The 22490-nt window shown below is 43.2% G+C and overlaps 1 protein-coding gene across 1 annotated transcript in view; it reads right to left on the bottom strand.

Annotated features, from left to right (window-relative positions):
* Positions 1 to 2157: 2157 nt before the first annotated feature.
* adamts9 (ADAM metallopeptidase with thrombospondin type 1 motif, 9) overlaps positions 2158 to 22490 on the bottom strand; it is a 46621-nt gene continuing 26288 nt past the window's right edge. Inside the window, exons 20-28 of the mRNA XM_065000268.1 lie at positions 22270 to 22480; positions 22023 to 22190; positions 21387 to 21551; positions 19976 to 20095; positions 13035 to 13142; positions 12757 to 12924; positions 10099 to 10374; positions 9083 to 9244; positions 2158 to 8769 (exon numbers count right to left, since the gene is read on the bottom strand). Of these exons, the coding sequence (XP_064856340.1) occupies positions 8581 to 8769; positions 9083 to 9244; positions 10099 to 10374; positions 12757 to 12924; positions 13035 to 13142; positions 19976 to 20095; positions 21387 to 21551; positions 22023 to 22190; positions 22270 to 22480 (1567 nt within the window). The 3' untranslated portion in view covers positions 2158 to 8580. The remainder of the gene's footprint in view (positions 8770 to 9082; positions 9245 to 10098; positions 10375 to 12756; positions 12925 to 13034; positions 13143 to 19975; positions 20096 to 21386; positions 21552 to 22022; positions 22191 to 22269; positions 22481 to 22490) is intronic.

The following is a 22490-nucleotide window of genomic DNA, read 5'->3' as shown; positions in this document are numbered from 1 at the left end:
GAGTTAGGTTAAAGGGTTAAGGTTAGTGTTTTTGGTGGAAGGGTTAGGTAACATGCTAAGTAGTTGCAAAGTAGCTAAAAAGTAGTAAGCAGTTGCAATGTTGCTAATAATCTAAAATGCAAAAGTGTTCCGTGATGAGATTCGAACAGGCAAACTTTGGGTTGCTAGACGTTCGCGTTATATGTCGGCCCATCCACCCCGACCAACCACACTCCTTTTGTTTTTGCATTAAGTAACCTTCTGCCTTCTGTCTTTGGGCTCCCTGGTGACATGCATCTCAGTGCTAGGTGCGTCACACAGACCCTGGTTAGATTCCAGGCTGTATCACAACCGGCCGTGATTGGTATGCCCATAGGGCGGCGCACAATTGGCTCAGCGTCATCCCGGGTTAGGATTTGGTCATGGTAGGCCATCATTGTAAATAAGAATTTGTTCTTAATTAACTGACTTGCCTAGTAAAATAAAGATTAAATAAAGATTCAAATGTAACATGCTAATTTGAGTGTCATGGATTTTCATTTTCTATGTTACTTCTAGTCTATGAGACCAGATTGCTCTGGGTGGGTAGAGGAAGAGGAGCCTCTGACACATGTTTCCAATTGGGGAGGTATAGGATAGGAGAGCGGGCGCACGGGAGGGAAGGAGCGTGGAGCTTCATGCTGGCTAAAGTCTACCTCAGCCAAGCCCAGATGAAAGTGGAGGCATGGCTATCCCTCCCTCCCACTGCCCCAGATAGCAGCCCAGTATGGGATCCTCTCAAACCGCCAGAGTGGTGAGCTACAACCCAGAAGACAGGCCACATTTTGAGGTGTCACAGAACACATATTACTGAACAGTAGTGCATGTTAGAAAAAATGCCAACTCAGACACATACCTCACAGTGCACCAGTGAATCAGCAAGTTAATGAGCATTAAAAGGAGAAATAATGAGTGCTGAACTGAGAGCATGATTGGTGGTGGTAGCATGTAGTGTTTATTTCAGGTTTAAAGAGTACCTCTCCCCAGCTCTCTGCCTTCCATTTGGGGCAGCGGCGCCCCCGGCAGCTCCTCTCCTTGCTGGGTTGGGTCAGGTGTTTACAGTTGTCCTCTGGAACAGGTCGACCGGATCGGGTCACACAGCTCACCTTACGGTTCTTCGATCCTTTACCACAGGCGGAAGAACACTGCAACAGGAGGTCAAGAGGAGGTCAAATGTAATAAATTGTTTATAGATAGGGGGTGTACATAGATCAAATACCAGAACAATGTCAAATACTAGATGACAGATGAGTATAGTATAGAACACTTTTATCATTCACTTGAATAGTTTTTCAGTCTACTTCTTCTTGAGAACAAGATCACATGTACAGGGCTTCAGAGTACACAACAGGTTAGTGACATTTTCATTAGCAAATACGGTATGTAACATGAGGTGGGACATAAGATCATGTGAATAGGTTTGAGACATATTTAGCACATATTTAACATATTTAGCATTTAGCACACATTTAGCACTTTGACACAACTTTAGATATTAATGCACTGCCTTTTACACACAAAACAGTCTCTACAGTATAGCATTTGAGATTTTAGTGAATGCAAGCTGAGCGTACAGAAATGTGCGACGGAAGCGGAGGCCCCTCTGTTAAACGGATGAAGTCCACAGAAGGTAGAGTCATGAGTGCCAAGCAGCACACAGTCACCAGCCACGTTCACATCCAGGTTCATTGAGCTGGCCCAGGTCTAACTCTGTCTGACAGGCAGGCACCCCACACACCAGCACCCCCCAGCACAGTCAGGCGCTCCCAGGCCTGTGAGTTCAGTGGGGCTGTTGGGTTGGGTAATCAAAGCGTCTCAGAGTGCGAGGACAGATAGGATGCGACAGGCCCTGGGTTGAACGAGTGCGTCCCAGCATGACGGCACTGCGCTGCCCAGCGAGGGATCGCGCCAGACAGGAACCCACAACGACCTTTCACCTCATTAAGGAGGGGGGGGGGGTAAATGTCACCAGAGCCCATAGGGCAACGAATGGCTCAATAAGGAGGAAGTTACCCCCCCGGAAATGACTGTAGAGAGGTGAGCGCCTTGTGAATGTATCTGCTTATTATACATCATAGGCATTTCATTTTATATTAACACATTCAAACAAAAGCACAAAATGACAAGGAATGACAAATATAATGTTACTAAAGTCATTTAATTTAAGGGATGATACGGTTTTACATGTTTAACCACAGACACCAATTTCATATAATAAACTTGATTGAAAATGAAACCTTCCATCGAATGTTAGTTTGTTCCATTAACAAATGGAAAATGAAGCCAAAACACCAACAATGTGTGATTACTTGCTGTATTTTTTTGCTCTAATGAATGTCAATACACATAAGGGAGAACATTTAAATGTGAGTACTGTACTGTATGTGTTGTTTCTTTACATTTAGGCAATCTGACTTAGTCGCCCAGATGTTCCCCACATGCACACCTCTGGGAGAGGCTGTTATTGGGGCCCAGCAGTGTAAGAGTCTGTCAACAGTTGCATTTAGCCCTCCTTTAAAATAACCACTTGAGGCCAGATATCAGTCTGCATGAGAACTTGAGACTGCGTTTACACCGGCAGCGCAATTCTAATATTTTGCCCAATTATTGGTAAAACAGCTGATCTGATTGGCCAGAAGACCAATTAATGGAACAAAGATCAGAATTGGGGTGCCTGTGTAAGTAAACACAGCCTCAGAGCGTGCAGCACAATTCTACTTTTAAGGTGCAGTTATTGTCCATCTATGGTGTTTTAGTTACCATAACACATGTGATACTATTGATTCACCCACTGGCCTATGAGCAGAGGTTACAGTGGTGTTTGGAATTTGGAGTGAGGTAGACACGAAGAGTACACACACAGGCTATGATCATGGTCCTGGAGGGCCATTTAGGAGAAATAGCATTTTACAAAGGTTTAAATCATTTAATCAAATGCATTAACAATGAGGGGCAGGGAGCCAGACTGCTGCTTTTTAAATGTCAGACCATTCCTCAACGTTTTATATACTCTTTAAATTAGCTTTCCAGCCATAGTGCTCTGCACCAATAACTTTCTATTACCTTGGGAATCATTACAACACTGGGGAAGTAAATCACCAACCAGTTCTCTATATCCACAACTTCTGTGGGTATCCACTAGACACCTTCCTTTCATGTACTTAGCTAGTGTGCGTGTTCCATGCTGGAATTTACCCTACAACCAACCACGTGCCAACCATTTAATAAACTAGACTCCATATTTTAGCATACTCCGAGTGGAATTTATACTTTCATGTCAATGTAAACTGTAATCATCACACAACTACCTTTTATCTACAACACTATTTCCAACTATCACACTATTTCCAACTATCACACTATTTTCAACTATCACGCATTCAGACACAATTTTATTTTATCGTTCAATCAGATGCTTTTATTACCGTATCAAATAAAACAGTGCCTCTGACAGACCACTACTTGTGCCTAAAATACACCACATTCCGATGCCTGCGTTCCGTCCTGGAATTCTAAAGAACCCAGGCGACAGGGCCTTTCGGGCCCCCACAGACAACAGGGCTTTCCAGGCTTTTTCCCCTGGGATCACAGCCCTTTCCCAGAAGCCCATCCATGCTGATTAGATGTACAGGGAAGGGGCCCCTCCCAGATCAAACGTGACCCTTGACCCCCAATGCACTCCTGTATTGTCTTTCTGACGGGCTCTCATTTGAGTCACTGTCATTGGCCCCCCGCCATCGGAACAATGTCATCAACCCGCCAGTGAAAAGGGGAAAGTGGGGGACTGGCGAGAGGCGGATGAGGGGGCGACATAGTGGAAGAGAACGTGTCGTCAGGCGCACAAAAAAACATGTCAGCCATTAGGAATGAGCACAGTAAATGGGAGTCCTAGCCAGTGTTACAGAGAATCAAGATTTACCTTGGTACGAAAGGCATTGAACTCTGGCAGAGACAGAAATATCATAATTGCTCAAAGAGATCAATGGGTCCCTGACCTCATAAGACAACAGAGATATTGCTCAGTGATTTGTACATTTTCATTCACTGAAAACGCCCCTTTCAAAACACCAGTCAGAGAGCTCGAGTAATGCTCTCTGCAGAGATAACTTGCAGAGAATTTCCTATCTAATCCATAGTTGATTTAAGTTAACTATATGGACCACTTCCACGTTCCTACTGTAATTAGTGTAAAGCCAAATCCGGTAATCTTCTTAATTAAAGCACAGACATGTTGATGAGATTTTTAACAGGACTACAAGGTTGCCTGTGGTAGTATAAGTGAATGTGTTCACTTCACTGTTAGTGGTTCTTCATGGCAATTATCTCATTTAATCAAACTATTTCTAACAAAGTGTTCCAGAGGTAATCAGTTTTCACCTTAAGCTCTGGTCCTACTGTAACTAAGATGAGGTCAGGAGTGCAGATGTCTTGTCTCTCTTCTCTCATATCACCTCCATTTTTCACTTCCGATATCCATACAATAAAACACATTTCTGCACGCTAAATCAACTAGCTAGACTGGAAAGGAAACAAGTATAAATGGATGTTTTGGAACTTAGTTTGAGAATAAGCACTTGTTCGTGAACATAATCTTTTACGATGAATACTATAAATGAGAGAAACATTGTTTTTTAATAGTATCTCTACTTCACTTTAATAGTTACCTTTCTGTGAGCGAACAAATTCAGCAAGTTCAAATAAAATTAAATATTGACATGACATTATAATGAAGTAGAAATAAATACAGATAATTACATAAATATGCACAAATGTCCTTGAAACCCAGACTAATACTGCCATATGGAATGAGAGGCATGGAGTATTTTATTTCAAGAGCCTGTTCATGTCATCAAACACATTGTAAATGCATCATGCCGTACTGCTAAAATATGCACCCTAAACTCCAACAAGGAGCCAAGCTGTAATTTGTGGCTCTAGATGAAATAATACAACTGTGTTTTATTCTACACATCAAATGATCGACAATTCCACATTGCAATGAGACTTAATGCGTGTGGAGTTGTTTCAAGTAGGGTAAAAAGTTACACACTCTTATTGGATTTGTCATAATCAACCCAAACGGGTATGCTACCTTGTCAATACTCATATGGAGATTGTTAGAAATGATATAGTATTTATTTCGTGAACAAGGTGTGGTGAGAAATACACTCACTTCCTGCTTGAGAGCTGTGTTAACAGGCCCTTAAAATAAGGTGTGATGTCTGCAACTTATGCACACACATTAATTACCAAGGAGGTTACAGTTAGCCTTAGGAATGACTGGGTGGGCTCCAGGCAGAGGTTGCGCCTAACCACAAGTCCAAGATCAGCTTTCACTACCCCGATCCCACTCAACTATTAAGAGGTAGAACAAAACACAGACCCTGGATCTGTGCTTAGGGCCAACATCCTGATGAATTAGAATGAGAATGCAGCCCTCCAGCAGAAGATAAAGGCGGGTGGGGTTTAATAGAGAATGAGGTAGACACATACGACTGGCTCAGAGGATAAGCTCCAGGTATATAGAACACTATAAACTCTCCCTGTGGTCGCAGGTACTGACTGTGTGTTCACAATGCTAGGACAAGGGGCATTCTCTTTCAGCTACAACAAAAACCGCTTTGTTGGTGAATAAATGGAACACACTTCAAAAGTTATCTTTACCGTTAAAAAAAAAACTATAACACATTTTCATCTAACATAACTACTTTTCTTTTTTTTACATAATCAATAATCAACTCATCATGAAAACAAAATTGATTATGAAAAACGACTCAAAACAACAGGTGTTTAACATACATATCTCTATGTCACAATAGACAGTTTGTGACCTTAAGTTATTTTTGTTATTTTTTTACGTTTACATCTCATTTCTCCCTTGTTTTGCAAAAGCACCATTGTAAGTATCATAAGTTAATGGCTAGTTGAGTTGTGTTTGTTCTAAGTGAGGTATGGTTGAGCATAGCATATTTTCACATGTGTATTGAGCACTGGTGAACACACCAAAATAATCTATTTACAAAGCGAATATATAGACATATCTAACAAGACATAAACACACTCATATCAAGCACCTTTTGAGCGGTGGGCCTTGGACCTACTGGTTTGGCTGGGTGCTTATGTCTGCGCTAATAAAAAGGAGGGAATCTGGGGCAGGACTTCAAGCTGTGGTAAAATGACTATTACCTTGAAGAATCACATAATATATCAAATAACATGGCTATCACCTTATTCTACAGTCCACTTTCAGCTGGTGTTAACCTGTGCTTTACTGAGAAACCCTATTCTTTCTTTAAGAATTTAGCATAATTGGTAACTAGCCGGCCCATACATGACTAAAAAGTCATTATTAGTTCATTACCATGTAACTACCATTTTACGAGGTCATTTCTGAGTAAATAACAGTGGACTGGAAAATAAGGCAGAAACACAAGATAATTAGTAACATAAGCTAATTAATAAGGAGCAATCTGCCATTGCTACATCTGTTTTTTGACTTTTAAATATGTAAGCTTGTTTCAGCCCTTTGTTGGTGTACAATGTAATTGTAAACAAAACACTGTATTAAAACATGGTTAAAACATGGATGGTCGGTCCATGCATCCATAGATCTGTCCATGACTTTGACAGTGATTACATTTCTCCAGCCCCATCCCTCAGCTGTTTACTGAAACAGTGGTGGTCTGATGGTGGTCTTACAGTTATGATGGTCAATAAAGCTGTAGCATCAGAATGATATATATAGTGCCATTCGGAAAGTATTCAGTCCCCTAAACTTTTTCCATATTTGTTAGGTTACAGCTTTTTTATTATTTATTATTAAAAAAAAAAAATTTCCCTCATCAAATTGACACACAATACCCCATAATGACAAAGCAAAAACAGGTTTTTAGAAATGTTTGCTAATTTATAAAAAGGTGAACCTTCACCACTAGTCTGAGGTCCTAAGCACTCTGGAGCAGGTTTTCATTAAGGATCTATCTGTTCTTTGCTCCGTTCATCTTTCCCTTGATCCTGACTAGTCTCCCAGTCCCTGCCACTGAAAAACATCCCCACACATGATGCTGCCACCACCATGTTTCACTGTAGGGATGGTCCTCCAGACGTGACGCTAGACATTCAGACTAAAGAGTTCAATCTTGGTCAATCTGTCATGTGCCTTTTCCTGAGGAGTGGCTTCCATCTGGCCATTCTATCATAAAGTGCCTGATTGGTGGAGTGCTGCAGAGATGGTTGTCCTTCTGGAAGGCTCTCCCATCTCCACAAAATAACTCTAGAGCGCTGTCAGAGTGACCATCGGGTTCTTGGTCACCTCCCTGACCAATGCCCTTCTCGTCCCGATTGATCAGTTTGGCCGAGCGGCCAGCTCTAGGAAGAGTCTTTGGTGGTTCCAAACTTCTTCAGTTTAAGAATGATGAAGGCCACTGTGTTCTTGGGGACCTTCAATGCTGCAGAAATGTTTTGCTACCCTTCCCCAGATCTGTGCCTCGACACAATCCTGTCACGGAGCTCTACGGACAATTCCATCGACCTCATGGCTTGGTTTTTGCTCTGACATGCACTTTCAACAGTGAGACTTTATATAGACAGTTCCAAGTCATGCCCAATCAATTGAATTTACCAGAGGTGGTCTGCAATCAAGTTGTATAAACATGTTAAGGACGATCAATGAAAACAGGATGCAACTGAGCTCAATTTCGAGATTGCTGAGGATGAAAAAAAAACTATTATAGAATAAGGCTGTAACGTAACAAAATGTGGAAAAAGTCGAAGGGTCTGAATACTTTCCGAATGCCCTGTAAATCTCTAGAGTACAAAAAAATGATATAGTCCCAATAGGGTTGGTGTATTCACTTGGACTCTTTTCAGGTTATTTTCTTTGCCACGTGTAAAAACTATGAACAGCACCAACACTTGAGTATACCTTATCTCCATTATTTGGGTGTTTACAAAAAAAAAACAAGGCATCTTAAATTCCTGATATACAGAAACATTCATCAATATTTGCATATGAACAACGATTGACTGTGTGCGAATACAAAGAGGTATGACAGAAACGTTGGAGGTTAATGCTACTGTATATACAAAGGAAACCAAGAAGAAAATCTCTTAAGTAATAAATTATATTTGAAAACAATATCTTACAAACTAGCTTTGATTCTGAAATAACAACTGATCCTGAATTTTGAACACTGACTAAGACTGATAACAGAGAAAGTGTTCTTATGGTCACAGCTGTCAATGAAGCATTTCAAATGATGTACTTTTTGGTGTGTTGTGTGTTTATTTGTTCTCTTAAGTGCAACAGAAATCAATTCCCATCTGTCTCTAGAAGGATGACCAGTCTCAGGCACCAAGGGAAAGGGTAAAGGTGAGGTGGAGGTGAGGTGAAAAATGGAGTTTCCAGCATGTAAGTCTACAGAACCATCCTTCTCCCTCAAGTTGAATTCTTTGTTTGTTTTGCTTTGTCATGCTACACAGTTTAGTGGTGAAACTCTGTGTGTGGTGAAATGAGAGGACTGTTAAAAAAAAGAGGGGGGGAAGAAAACAAAAGGGATATATTTACGAGCGTACCGAGCTCCATGGGTCTGTGCTCCAGTGGGGGTTAGACGGGCACGACTGAGTATTGCACTGCTCACGGTCGGGCGGTTTGTCAAGAATCTCACAGCTCAGATCGTTAAAGCGCTCTCCGTTGGGCCTTTGACACGCCACGAGCCGCGTCTTTATTCCTCCCCCACACGGCTTGGTACACTGCAGGGCAGAACAGAAGTAAGGAGGAGTGTGGAGACAAAGTCGGGACAGTTGATTCACGCCATTGTTTATCTAATGTACAGTCTGTCATCCCCACCCAACATACGCCTACCTATCTAGGACATCGAACACCTCATTTCTAACCTTTAACCTCTAACCGTTCGACATACAGCCCAGCAATTTCAGAAGAATGGAATTATAGAATAATGACCGCTGTCAGAACGCCAAGGTTCATAACGATGGGATGAAGTCATCAAAGTGCAACTAAGCCCCGCAGTGTATCAGTGCTGTAGGGCGGATTGTGTCCTCTCACCTCTCCCCAGTTCCCATAGACCCACTGTGGACAGGGTCCGGACTCACAGGAGCGCTGCTCGATGGGTTTGGAGTGCTCCTCACAGTTGTTGACAGCATAACCATTCTCATCCTGGCACACTACCACACGCCTCTGGAAGCCGCCCGCACACGTGCTCGAGCACTGACGTCACAGGGAGGAGAACACCGTTTGAGACAGATGGATAACACACTCTCACACGTACAGGTGTGTGTGCACTAACTCAGAGACAAGCAAGTAGACATCCAAACACTAATACATGTACATGTACTCATCCATGCAAATGTATGGCGCTCATCTATACACACATACCTCACTCAAACAATGGGTTACAACAAGAATATATTGACCAAGAAACACAGTGTCACATACTGCAGACCTTTGCACATACACACTCCAGCTACAGTGAAACAAGTGCACACACAAAGACCAACACACCATTTGTTTAAATACAAACAATAACAAACTAACATACAGTATGTGCAATAAGGCACCTGTTGACAGACAAGTATACAAAAGCACACATACATCATTTTTGCACGTGTCAGATTGACCTCAGAGACTATGTGCTTTAGGAAACTGGGATGGATAATGCACTGCTATATTAAAACACATATCCTCTGGAAAAGGAAGGAAGAGATCCCAAAAATAGCCCTCGCTATTTCCCATGATCTTTTAAATAACACCAGCTATTTGGGGACACAGATTGCTGTGCAACTAACTGTAATAACCCCGTTTTGAATAACAGCTATACAATAGACTACTAACTGCCAAAACCATCAGCAAAAACTCATTGACTTCTTGGGTTAGGATACATCACAGACAGACAGCCTCATAAAGGTCAACATCAACACAAGACTGAGATAGTGCTCAGCTGTGCTGCCTTCCCACTTATACAATTGTAATGGGAGACCACTTAGGTTGTATGCATTCATTTAAGGTTAAGGAACCTAGGACTCCAAGATGATTGTAAATGGTGTCCAGTGTAAGAAACTCACCGCTCCCCAGGGTCCTGTTCTCCACTGGTGGGCCTGGGCTCGCCCTCCACCGCGCCCATCAGCAGTTGTGGGCAGGTTATTGCGGGGGCCCCCGCTGGGTGAAGGGAGGGGCCGAGAGTCACTGGAGCGGGCAGCAGGGCACTGGGACATGGCACACTCCTGCTCTGTGGCCGGACGGTCATCAGCGTCACACTCCACTACGTCCACTATCTGATCACTGAAGTTCACACACACCACCTGGCGCGTGGTCTTCCCCTGCCCGCAGGATACAGAACACTGTGCACACACACACACACACACACACAGGCACACACACCCAGTAAGATACAAAGCATATAAACACAAACAGAACTTGCTGCAGCAGCTTAGGTCAGTGTCTTGTCTCTTTAAACATGGCTGACCCAAACAGATCTTCCTTAAAGAAAATAAAAGAGAGCTTCTGCCAAAGACTCATGCTGCTCCAATTACGTCTGGCCAAGTGGAGTAAACTGGACTGTATCTGTCTCGCATAAGACCTGGAATTATGCAACAACTGTCCACTGTACTGTACTGTACCATGCTACTGAGCCAGGGATTACACTGGCCAAGGGTTTACTGTATAGGACTCAACAATGCTGCCTATTTCAAATAGGTGTGGATATTGCACAAGCATCTCCCAATCTGAAAAATGGTGTAGTTACTGCACTTTAACAGGCCCTGTGTAGGCCTATGCACAAGTTAAAACCACAACACTTAGGCTGCTTTTACAGTTAGGTCTTATATTGGTAGAACAGCCATTAAACTTCATGGCCTAACTGGGACATCCGCCATGCCATAGCTATCACTCCCTCCATCAGGGTTCATTTCCGGTTCCATATCAAGAGCGTGTAATGTGAACGTTTAGAGTCAGAGCGGTCTCTCTCTGTGGCTCTGTTTGCTGTGGCCTTGGGCTGAGCTGCTTCCTGCCTGCCTGCCTGGAGCCCACTGAGTTGCTCTGGAATAAATAAGCAGTCAGAGAGACCCTCCCTCCCACAGCCTGTATCTAGCTATCTGTGTGTGTGTCTATGTGTGAGTGAATGTGTGTATGTGTGCATTCGTGCGTGTGTGTGTTTGTGCGTGGTGGCCATAACTGCAGCATGGTGGGAGTATGACTAGTGCTCTCTGTCTGATGAGAAACATCTGCAAACAAGAACCCTAGCCCTCTCTCCAGCCCCTTGTTCCTCACGCGTCCCTCTATCCCCTTGCCAACCCTCCAAACACACCAAAGCCTGTTTCATCTCCTCCTCCCCTTGGACCAGAGAAACACACAATCACACAAAGTGATTATGAACAGTGGTCTGAAAGGTTCAAACCACAGCTAAACAAACCTCAGATATTATAATCCACTGAGCTGGCTAGAGATTTCATTGTGAAATACAACTTAATGAACAGTGCCGACAGAGCATATAATGGTTGTCAGATTTCCCTCTCGAAGAGTTCACTTTGGAATTGAAGGTTAAAGGCCCAGTGCAGTCAAAAACTTGATTTCGCTGTGTTTTATATATATTTCCACATTATGAGGTTGGAATGATTCGTTAAATAAGAAATAAGAAAGAGAGTTCCAAACCTCTCTGCCAATAACAGCTAGATTTCAGTTTTCCCCTACCCACTTACACTACATGACCAAAAGTATGTGGACATGTGCTCGTTGAAAATCTCATTCCAAAAACATGGGCATTAATATGAAGGTGTTCGATTGGGTTGACGTCAGGGCTCTGTGCAGGCCAGTCATGTTCTTCCACACCGATCTTGACAAACAATTTCTGGATGGACCTTGCTTTGAGCATGGGGGCATTGTCATGCTGAAACAGGAAAGGGGCTCCCCAAACTGTTGCCGTAAAGTTGGAAGCACCGAATTGTCTAGAATGTTGTTGTATGGTGTAGCGTTAAGATTTCCCTTTACTGGAACTAAGGGGCCTAGCTCCTCTACAAACCTTTACAGTTGGCAGAGTTCTCCTGGTATCCGCCAAACCCAGATTCATCCGTTGGACTGCCAGATGGCGAAGTGTGATTTATCACTCCAGAGAACGCGTTTCCACTGCTAAACAGTCCAATGGTGGCGAGCTTTACACCACTCCAGCCGATGGAAACCCATTTCATGAAGCTCCCAACGAACAGTTCTTATGCTGACGTTGCTTCCAGAGGCAGTTGTGTTGCAACCGAGTACAGACGAGCTCTTCAGTAAGGACATTCTACTGCCAATGTTTGTCTATTACGATTGCATGGCGGTGTGCTCAATTTTATACACCTGTCAGACATGGGTGTGGTTGAAATAGCCAAATCCACTCATTTGAAGGGCTGTCCACATACTTTTGTAAATATATTGTAGACCCCTCCCAGACAGTCCAAGCAGAATTCTTGCTTGAGAATTTGCTCTGTGCTAAAAAGCAATTATTATACATTTTTGACCATTTTAATTGAAAACAATCACGGTAAGGTACATAATTGTTACTCAGAAATGATTTGATATTGAGATAAAAACAGCTGCATTGGATCTTTAAAGAGATTAGTAATGGATATAATGGATATATGGATTTAATATCCTTAGCCACAAGACCCTGTAGTAATGTCAAATATTTTAAGTGTACATGGTAAATGCATTTAACATTGGTGGTTGATTGAACAAAAATAGGTACTTACAGATGTCCATTCAAGGACCTTCCACTGTCCGCAGGCCACTACAGAGCACACCTCCCTGGCCGGGGGCTTGGCCAGGTGGGAGCAGGCAGAATCCTCCGCAACCCCACCCTGGTTGTCACGGCAACTGACATAGCGCATCCGGGTCCCTTTGCCGCAAGTGGCGCTACACTGTGGTGGAGATGGAGGCAATTAGTACAATTGTAGTACAATACAGTACAGTACAACACACAGAGTATGTAATTGCTTCATTGAGTGCTGGAGTAACTGATAGAACCAACCTGTGTCCAGGAGCCGAACCTCCACTGGGTTTTGTGTGGGAGGTGGGAGGGCACTTTGGTCCCCGGCGGTACCGGGTGACTGATGGGACACTGGGTCAGTTCGCAGTCCTACAGGGACAACCATACACATCCATTAAAATAATTACAGTGACAGAAACACAGCCTACTGTACTGTCATCTACTTACTGTGCAGCTCCAACAGAAGTGTACCCATCATCAGACTAAAAGGAACAGTGTAACTCTGACGGATCCCAGAAATACACAGTGTTAAACCCCTCCATCTGAATAACCTGATGCCTGTCATAACGTGTCACAGTGGAGAGGTATCCCAGTCTCCAATGCCAACACTGGCGTGTTACTGGGCTCCTCCTTCTTCCGCCGTGCTCTCCTTCCCAGAGCCCTCTCATGACCTTTGACCCCCTAGTTCTGGGTTGAGCAGAGAGGTGAGCAGAGAGGGGCCTAACTTAGCTATAGTTGTGTTACAGAGGGCTCCACATTCCACACTCATCCTCCGAGTGGAAATAAACAGGACCCTGGCAGCCAGGCAGGCTGGAGAACACAGCCTCCGCAGCCTTACACTAACACAGTTAAATACATTGTAAAACATGGTGGTGGGGGTGGAAGTGGTGGGAATAATAAGAGAAAGAATGAAGGAGGCAACCAAGACCTGTCTATGACTGTGGGTGTGTGTTGATGTATGTGCATCTTTATATAAATAAAGGGCCAATGTGTGACATCAGGGTCAACATTTCAAAATGGTTAGATATACATTTAAATATGATTTTCTTGCAGCTTCCCATGTTTAGTTACAGGAATAAAAGTATAGATAGGCACAATGAGACCATAATTCCACCATAACAATGCGTGTTTCTTTGTCATGCTTAGTTGCCAGGTCTTTTTGTGCTTTGGTCAAATTCTCTATCATTTAAAGCCGTGCCAAACATTCCTGGACAACGAAAAGGATAAACAACAGCATTACTATGTTTTAATAGTGAATATAATAATATAATGAAATAATAATAATACAATGGGTTTTGTCAACAAAATCATTGACAATAATAATAACCAATAATGAAATCATTATAATCAGTAAACTCTTCAAGCATTGTGTGTGTGTGTGTGTGTGTGTGTGTGTGTGTGTGTGTGTGTGTGTGGGCGTCTGTGTCTGAAAACAATTATTTCTTCCTCCGTCTTTGTTTCTTTCACTCCTTGAAAGTGCATTGCAGCTGGAGGGGAGGAACCTTCACTCCTCTCCCCCAATGTGCTTTGAGAAGGAGGTGAGGAATGGGGTAAACAAGGGGAGAATCTGAATTGCATTTCCTTGATTCCTCACGTCCTCTCTCCTCACCTCCTTCTCAAAACCAATTGGATAAGAAGGTGAGAGGGGAAGGACCTCTGAGACGAACAGAGGAGGAGCGAGAATGCAATGGATCAAGAAAATGTCATTGAGATTCTCCCAATGACAGAGGAAGCATGTATTTGACAGCTATTAAAGCACCCATGCAGTCTTTGGAATTGTATTTTTAAATCATCACTGTATATCTAATAAATCACTGTGTTTATTTAATGAAAATAACTCCAAAGTATTTTTCATTTATTTCGTTGAGCCTCCTTTGGTTCTTGAAATGCTCAGATTGATCATGTGGGCGATAGGAAATTAATGTGAAGATATTTACAAACACAGCCCTGATTGGCTGATAGGATGGTCTAGAGTCCACCCCCTTTCCCAGATGAACAGTCATTGGTCTATGATAATCATATCACATTATGATGTCATGATGTGGGCCAAAAGTTCCATCCCACCTGAACAGAAATTCCAGACATTTTTGGAACAGCTCTTACACAATAAGTCCATTATTATAATTTTCACAATTTCAGAGTTTTATTTTGACCTCATAGTAGGGCCGGGACGATGCCAATATCATGATACTCATTAGTATCATGCCAAATAAACAAAACACTTAGCGGATTTAACTTCTTTAGGAAAATACCCCTAATGTTGCCTACAAACACCATTAAGTTGTCATCCAGAGTCACATGCATTTATTTTCCAAGCTATACAGTAGCACACAATATTTTACATACAGCAGGTTTTTAAAGGACCAAAGAGTTTGGTCTGCTTTGTGTTAAAATGTTTGTCATGGAAAAAATATTGCAATATTGATATCGTCCCGGCCCTACCTCATTGTGTGTGTGTGGAAATCTCTTTAAAAAACAGACCAAAATCTTGTTTTTAAATGCACTGCCTTTTAAACATTTTAGACAGTTCCAGGCTGACTGACTGACTGCTCTACCATAATACCCATGGCTTGTCAAGAAACAACACCTAGCCCCTACTGCCCAGAGTCTAGACACTTCTGGAGATCTGAGAGGGATTGATTGGTGGTGACATGGTGAGAGCTCCACCTTACCCTCTCAAAGGCTTGGTGGAAATTTGGCGGTATTGCTTACACCTGTCCAATCCTCTCAGATCTCCACAAGTGTCTACGATAGGGGCTGCTTCTGGACAGGACCCCACAACTTTCCGGACGTGTGGTAGACCTACAGCACGACTCAAGGCATTGGTTGGATGTTTCATTCCATTGCTATTCACACCCACGGCACCCTACCAGGCTGATCAGACAGTTCTGGGTAGCTGAACACAGTCTCTACCATTCACACCCTTACTTAATTACAGCTAGTTAGATGTGCAACCACTGACTAACTATAGCTACAGTAGGGCTGTATCTCTAGTCTAGCAATAGATACGGTTGTTCATACCCGTGGGAAGTAGGGATGCCAAGGGTGCTGCAGCACCCCGTGAAAAATCGGAATAAAAAACATATATTACTAAAATGTTGTCGATTTATGGGGGACATTTTTTACCTTCACAAAAGTAGTGCACTGGGCCTTTACTAGTCCTGTATTATCAGACCGATATAGCCGTCTATTACTAGTCCTGTATTAGCGGACCAATATAGTTGTCTGTAGCATGGGCAAAACAGTTGGAAGGGTGAAGTCCTACTTTGAAAGGACAGGAAGTGTTGGCTGTGCACTTTACCAATGACAGGCATTCCATATTTAACCCCGTCTACATGTGAAAATGGAAATATTATGTTTTTTTTTTGGTTTCATATGCAAAAATGAAAAACAAGCCATTTTTCTTCTTCTATTTCTATTCAAGAATGGCTAAACAAGCCATTTTCAATTTTCCGATTGCACCATTTTTACTCGGAAAACAAACAATCAAACAGTGGCTCAAACAGTGGCTCAAACAGTGGCATGTATTCTTGGGAGTCAAGGGAAGCCAGGCTTCCCCAAAAAATTTACCAAGAAAAAAAGAAACAAAATAATGTATCTTTCGTCTCTGTTTCCAAAATGTCCTTCAATTCACAACAGGCTGAATGTATCTCACCGGAGAAAGTACCTGTGAACAAAACAGCGCCCCTCTGTCTCAGTATGTGTAGCCCATCTACCCAAGGTAAGCCAGTGAGCATTTGGCCTCCCTTGAGTATTTAAAAAAAAAATAATAATAACCAATCAGCATTGCGCTAAACTGAACAAGTTCAGCTATGAATGGCAGATCCATGGCAGCTATGAATGGCACACCAAAAAAAAGTGTCAAGGGAAGACAGTTTGGATTTGGTTTCACACCAATCACATCATAAGCCAAACGTCATTGAATTGTTGCATCTCACCATGCTGTTGTCGACCGGTTGGTTGCTAGCTTGCTAAAATTGTCCCTTTCCTAAATTAGCCATGGATGGAGATAGGGATTAATACTTTTTAATAAGTTTTACTTAATTCTCTGTACTGGCCAATGATTATAATGGTGATTGTGATCCAACCATAAATGAATACATTGTGCCCCTGGCCTGAGAGGATGGAAGTTCAATATGTAGCTAGATGTCGTAGGCTAATGTTAACTAGCTGGCCTGGAGCAAGTTAGGCTAGTGAGCAAGCATTTTAGCCAGGTAGACTAGGACAACAAAAACTTAAAGCGCGTATTGCATGGCAGAGTCATAGACCGTTTAGGCAACATGAAAGAGGAGGATGACATTGGCGTTTCTCTACAATTAGGGTGAGTCAACACATTTCTTTCTACTTGCAAGCATGCACGTACGCACGCACACACACACAGAAATCAGTACTAGGTAAAGCCACATAATATTTAATTTACGTTTATTGGACTAAATTGTTTTTGGTATCTTTTAGTTGTCACTGTATTAGACTAAGCATAGGTGATTAGATAATGTTGAAATTTGAAATTTGAAATGGTGCTGGATCAGTGGAAGCAGCACCTGTTTTGTTTGTGACTTGTGGTAACTCTCTGTGGTTATAAATCAATACCTGTTGAGTAGTCCTTCTGGACAGATGTTGCTCTCCGGTTTTCTGATAAACAAATGTGTGGTTGAATTTATTCTGCCACTGTGTCTTCCTATTGTCTCGGCCTTTAGACTTATATATCACAGTGTCAAGGAATATGAACTATGCGTTGTTTGCTTATAGAGCTAAATATGCAACTATCACAAAACACTGGTTGTAATATGGCTTTTTTGGGAGGGCCATGGGTTCCCGGTGATTTTACACACGCACCGCTACTGCCAGGAATGTAGACATAATGTTGTCCAGGACATAGGCTAATTAACTTGACCGCCACAGCAATATAGACACCAACATGTTCTGTCAATTCTCCAGATCAACGTTAATTTCTGTACTTTGGCTGTTGTTCAATCGCATGATGTATCACACCAGCTTTCAATAACTTCATAATCCTTTCCTGAATCGGCTGATCGTTTCCCCACGTAACTTAACAGCTCGGCATCAAATGCGCATCGAACAACTATCATTTTTGAAGAACCCTACTAATTGACAGTATCGATTTTTGTTTGATTATTCTTGTTCAAGTTCCTCTTTCTGTTAGAAGAATTCGATTTTGCAACCCATCCATTATTTGGGGTATGTGTGTCCATGAAAACTGTCATCACACCACAACATAGGGAGATACGAAATGCTATGAGGTTACAGTACACTTCCAAGATCTCATTACAAAAAAAAGAGTCTGACAGCAACATCCAGGAATTTGACAGGATCATGTTAAATGTGTATTTCAATTGTTCAATTCTTAGTATATGATATAACGAGAAACAGCAGTAACATAAATGTAAGGAAAGAAAGGTAGTGTTTTATGTCACACGATTTTTGCCAAATCTGTGAAAACAAGACTCCAAGCAAGAGAAAGAATTTAAATATAGACTTTGATTCAACTCATTAATTATATTGAATGTATTTATGTTCCACCCATTATATCTTAATGTATTCACAATTATTATGAATGACATTGCAACAGCTACAAACAGTCCACTACAAGAAAAGATCACTAGTACCCTAGTTTATAGAAAGACCCATGTTGTGTACCCATCTGCGGGTAGGTGTGTATGAGGCAAGTGTTCAGTCATCGTTGTGTATTTTTTTTTGTTTTTCTCCCCACCTTCTCACTGGTCAACTGAGGTAGAGACGGGCGTCCTGAAACATAAGCTCCATTCTGTCGTCTTTCCCCCTTTTCCAGCCCCGGAGTGGTTTAGGGTGTGCGGCCTCGGAGCTGACTTCACGGATGACTGACTGGAATCACAGGGAGATGAAGTGACTGGTTCAGGGTCACTGGGCATGATGGCTGAGTCGGGAATTAAGGCCTGAACCAGGGGGGCCTCCCTGTGACCGGAGTCTCAGCCAGTGTTTATGGCCCACCCCACCCCATCACAACCCACCCCTCCACACCCCATCACAACCCACCCCTCCACACCCCACCCAACCAGGACCCGCCCGCCATGCCGCGGGAAAACGGTCCATCCTACCTTCCCACTATTAGCATGAAGAAGAAAGAAGCAGGCCCTAATAAACTAAATTGATGCACGAAGAGGTTCATAAAAGTAGAGGCTTATGAAATGTGTGACGATTACGCCGCAACTGTTTGTGTTCACCATCTATGTCTTGGTCATGACACTTCAACAGAGCGGGAATTGTCTTACTGAAGAGGTTTTTTCAGATAGGTTCACATAAGGTGTTGACAGACAGACATTAAAGTGGGAAACTATACTATTACACTACACTACAAGACTCTTTACAGACAAACAATACAGCTAGCAGACTGTAGGTTTGATTTACATAACCAAGGTGAGGACATTTTCCACAAATAATCAAGGAATGTTTTGCCTCATCACCAGTCCTACCCCATGGCCTACTGTTGCTGCAAAATCTTTCTGTTTCTGGGGTTAGAGCCAGCTTCCACTCCCCCTCCATCACCCATCCCCAGACACCCTCCTGCTCCTTGACAGCAGCTGTTGTGTGGACCTGCCGTGGACAGGCCCTCTTTCCTCCTCCCTCATGCTTGGTAAGGGGATGGACTGCTGGAGGGAGACAATCCCAGCTATGTGTCTCCGTCTGGGGGTAAGAGCCAGCACAGCCCCCCTCTAACCCCTGTCTAGACAACAAGGCCTTATTGAGTCCAGGTGGTAATGGACTGGGTGTGGGACTTCCTTCCTACCTCACAGTGCCAGTGACTGTACCTGTGTCTCAGCCTGCACGGGGAACCCCCCTTTCCTCACTATAGAATTGAACACCATTCTACAACTGGAGGGGATAGAGCAGGTCACATGGTCAGCTCACAACCAAGCATTCGAGTAGTGTGTCAGGAGCGGGTTAGGGTCTTGTGTGGTCTACTGAGTCTGACAGTCAAGCCCTGGGTGGCCTAATACTGAGAAAATTGCATGTAGGCCTCCCTAAAAGATATATTCTCACAAATATCACTTGAAAGGGCAGTATATAAAAGCATTTTCACAAAATGAGAAGGAATCCACCCCATGGCTTTCACTTATCCCGTGTCAATTGTCCAGATCAGTGCAGAGGAGATGAATGGAAGTTCTAGAGATGTTGAGATGGGTCTTAGTGGACTGTGTCCTTACCTGAGTGTCAGTGGGCCGCGTGGCAGCGTTACATTCAGTGTCGTCCATGACGGATCCGTATGACCCCACAACGCACTTCACTGCTCGCATCTGGTAGCCGGGTCCACACGAGGTAGTGCACTGAGTCCACCAAAGAGAGAGTAAGAGAACAGAGAGATATGAAGAATGAGAGCAATGGAGAGAAAGATAGAGAGGGAGAAAGAGAAAGTCAGAGAGGGACAAAAACAAGCCAACGTAGCAAATCTTCCCAAAAATGAGTAACTGAATGGAAAAGAAGTGCACTCCCTGACGAGCCTGGTCAGACTAGTGCCAGCAGATAACAGCCTTCAGGATCATAATGCATGAGTAACTCATCTACTTTCCACTTCTTTTTTCCACTGTAGCCAAGTCAGTGGGTACACACCACACTCTCTTCTACCTCACTGACTCCAATGAAATGAGGTCAAACTTGTGTGGCAGCAACTTCAGCTAAGATTCCGCGCGCTTCATTAAACAGCTTCAAATATACATTTAACATGATTGCCTATGCCATGGTATAGGAACACCTAATCTCCCATCACACGTTTAGGCTTACAGGCAGTTTGCACACACAAGCTGTGTTAAGATGAAGTGCCCAGTTTTGATTTGCAAAACGTTGCGACACCTTGCTACAGGATTGCTACAGAGAAGTTTTTTTTTTTTTGCGTCCTGAGAGATATAAACTGGCAATGCATTAGCAAGCATAAATATAGGGGAGTATGTCGACACAGATTGTGTACAGATTGTATATGCTTATTTTGGCACGGTCAGCAATGTGCCTAAACAGCAGAGTAAATGGGGGACAGACTAAATGAGTGGCTTGTCTTTCTCCTGTCATTGCTCTACATCTGGAATAGTGGAGGCTGCTGAGGGGAGGACGGCTCATAATAATGGCTGGAAAGGAGCGAATGGAATGGCATCAAACACATAGAAACCATGTGTTTGATGTTTTGAATGCCATTCTACTGATTCTGCTCCAGCCATTACCACAAGCCCATCCTCCCCAATTAAACCAACCTCCTGTGATCTGAAGAAAGTTCATAGGAGATTTTTTTAAAATCACATTAGGCTCTGTATAGCCTCATGAACACATAACTAAAACTCTGAAGCAAAATGGGTTTATTATGATAGATTGTAAAAATAGCTGCTTCATTGGGTCATATTCTAATATTAGAAACAGTTGGACACAGTTGGAATGACACATAATAAGTTCAGATAATCGTTAGCTTTTACAAGACACAACACTATAGTCTTTGAGGGACAGGGGGTGACTGGAAGCCACAGATGTCACCTGAAACACAGTGTGTGCCACCCGGCAAACAGATCATAATATTACCTGCCACAAAACACGTCACTCTACAGGTATGTCAACTGTACAACACGCGTGACTCACCTGTCCCCATGGTCCGACCTGCCACGAAGCACAATCCTGCTGCTGACACGTCTGGACGGACTCAGGCTTGGACATCGAGTCACAGAAGCGGTCGTCCAGTCGGTCCTCCGCAAACTGGCACCATGTCTGCCGATGCTTGTACCCTTTCCCACACGTCACCAGGCACTGCAACAGTCAACGGGCACAATGAGAAACAGGGGCCCATAGATTGACATAGTAGGCTAGCTATGTGTGTACAGTGTTTGTTTGTGTAGGCGCACTCAAAGCCTTTTGAACTGCTGGACAGAACTTGTAAACTACACAATAAAGCTAGTTAATACCCCACAACCACTGGTACAGTCGTGTACCGTACATGACAAGACATTCCTTTGACCAACTTCCCTGGCGCCCAGTCATTTTTTACATGTTTAATACTTCCTCTTTATATTATAGGAGTAGAATTCCTTAGTCAAACAAATTCGAGATTATTCCCATAATTCTGTCCTACAAATGATATTTTTACACTATGTCTGCTGTCAGGTGTAGAATCAGAACCCTGATTTGGCTGCGAACTGGTCGTAGTGTAAAAAGGCCATCTGGGTTCAAAATTCCTCAATTTGCTTCAAATGCTAAGCAAACATTCTCCATAGAACTGACCTCAGACCAGTCTCCGGTCTTCCACGCAGGACATAGGAACTCATTGCAGTTCTGGACGGTGGTCAGCTTGTCTCTCTGGCTGCACTTGCTCTCATCACTTCCCGCCTCAGAAGACTTTCCACACACAGCCGCACGACGCCGGGACCCTCCTCCACAGCTTTTGGAGCACTGCAACACATGCACACACCTATTAAACCTTCTCCTTCTCTTTTTATAAATCCCTTCAAACTATAACAGGCGTTCTCACCTCTGACCAAGATGAGTACTCCCATCCTCCTGGGTTACAGTCTCCATGGCAACTCTCCTTGTCGTCAGGTTTGCGTTGACTGCTGCAGTAACGCTCGTCCACCTTCTGGGTCTTTCCATCGGCACGGCTGAGTTTGGCGCAGTAGATCTCCAGCGTACGATATCCCACCCCACATGGGACTGTGCACTCGCTCTTCCTCGCCACATGCCACCTACACAGAC

The sequence above is a fragment of the Oncorhynchus nerka genome, linkage group LG2 (assembly GCF_034236695.1).
Source record: "Oncorhynchus nerka isolate Pitt River linkage group LG2, Oner_Uvic_2.0, whole genome shotgun sequence".
NCBI lineage: Eukaryota > Metazoa > Chordata > Actinopteri > Salmoniformes > Salmonidae > Oncorhynchus > Oncorhynchus nerka.
The sequence above is the reverse complement of the archived record's forward strand: the minus strand, read 5'-3'. Positions and strand labels throughout refer to the sequence as shown.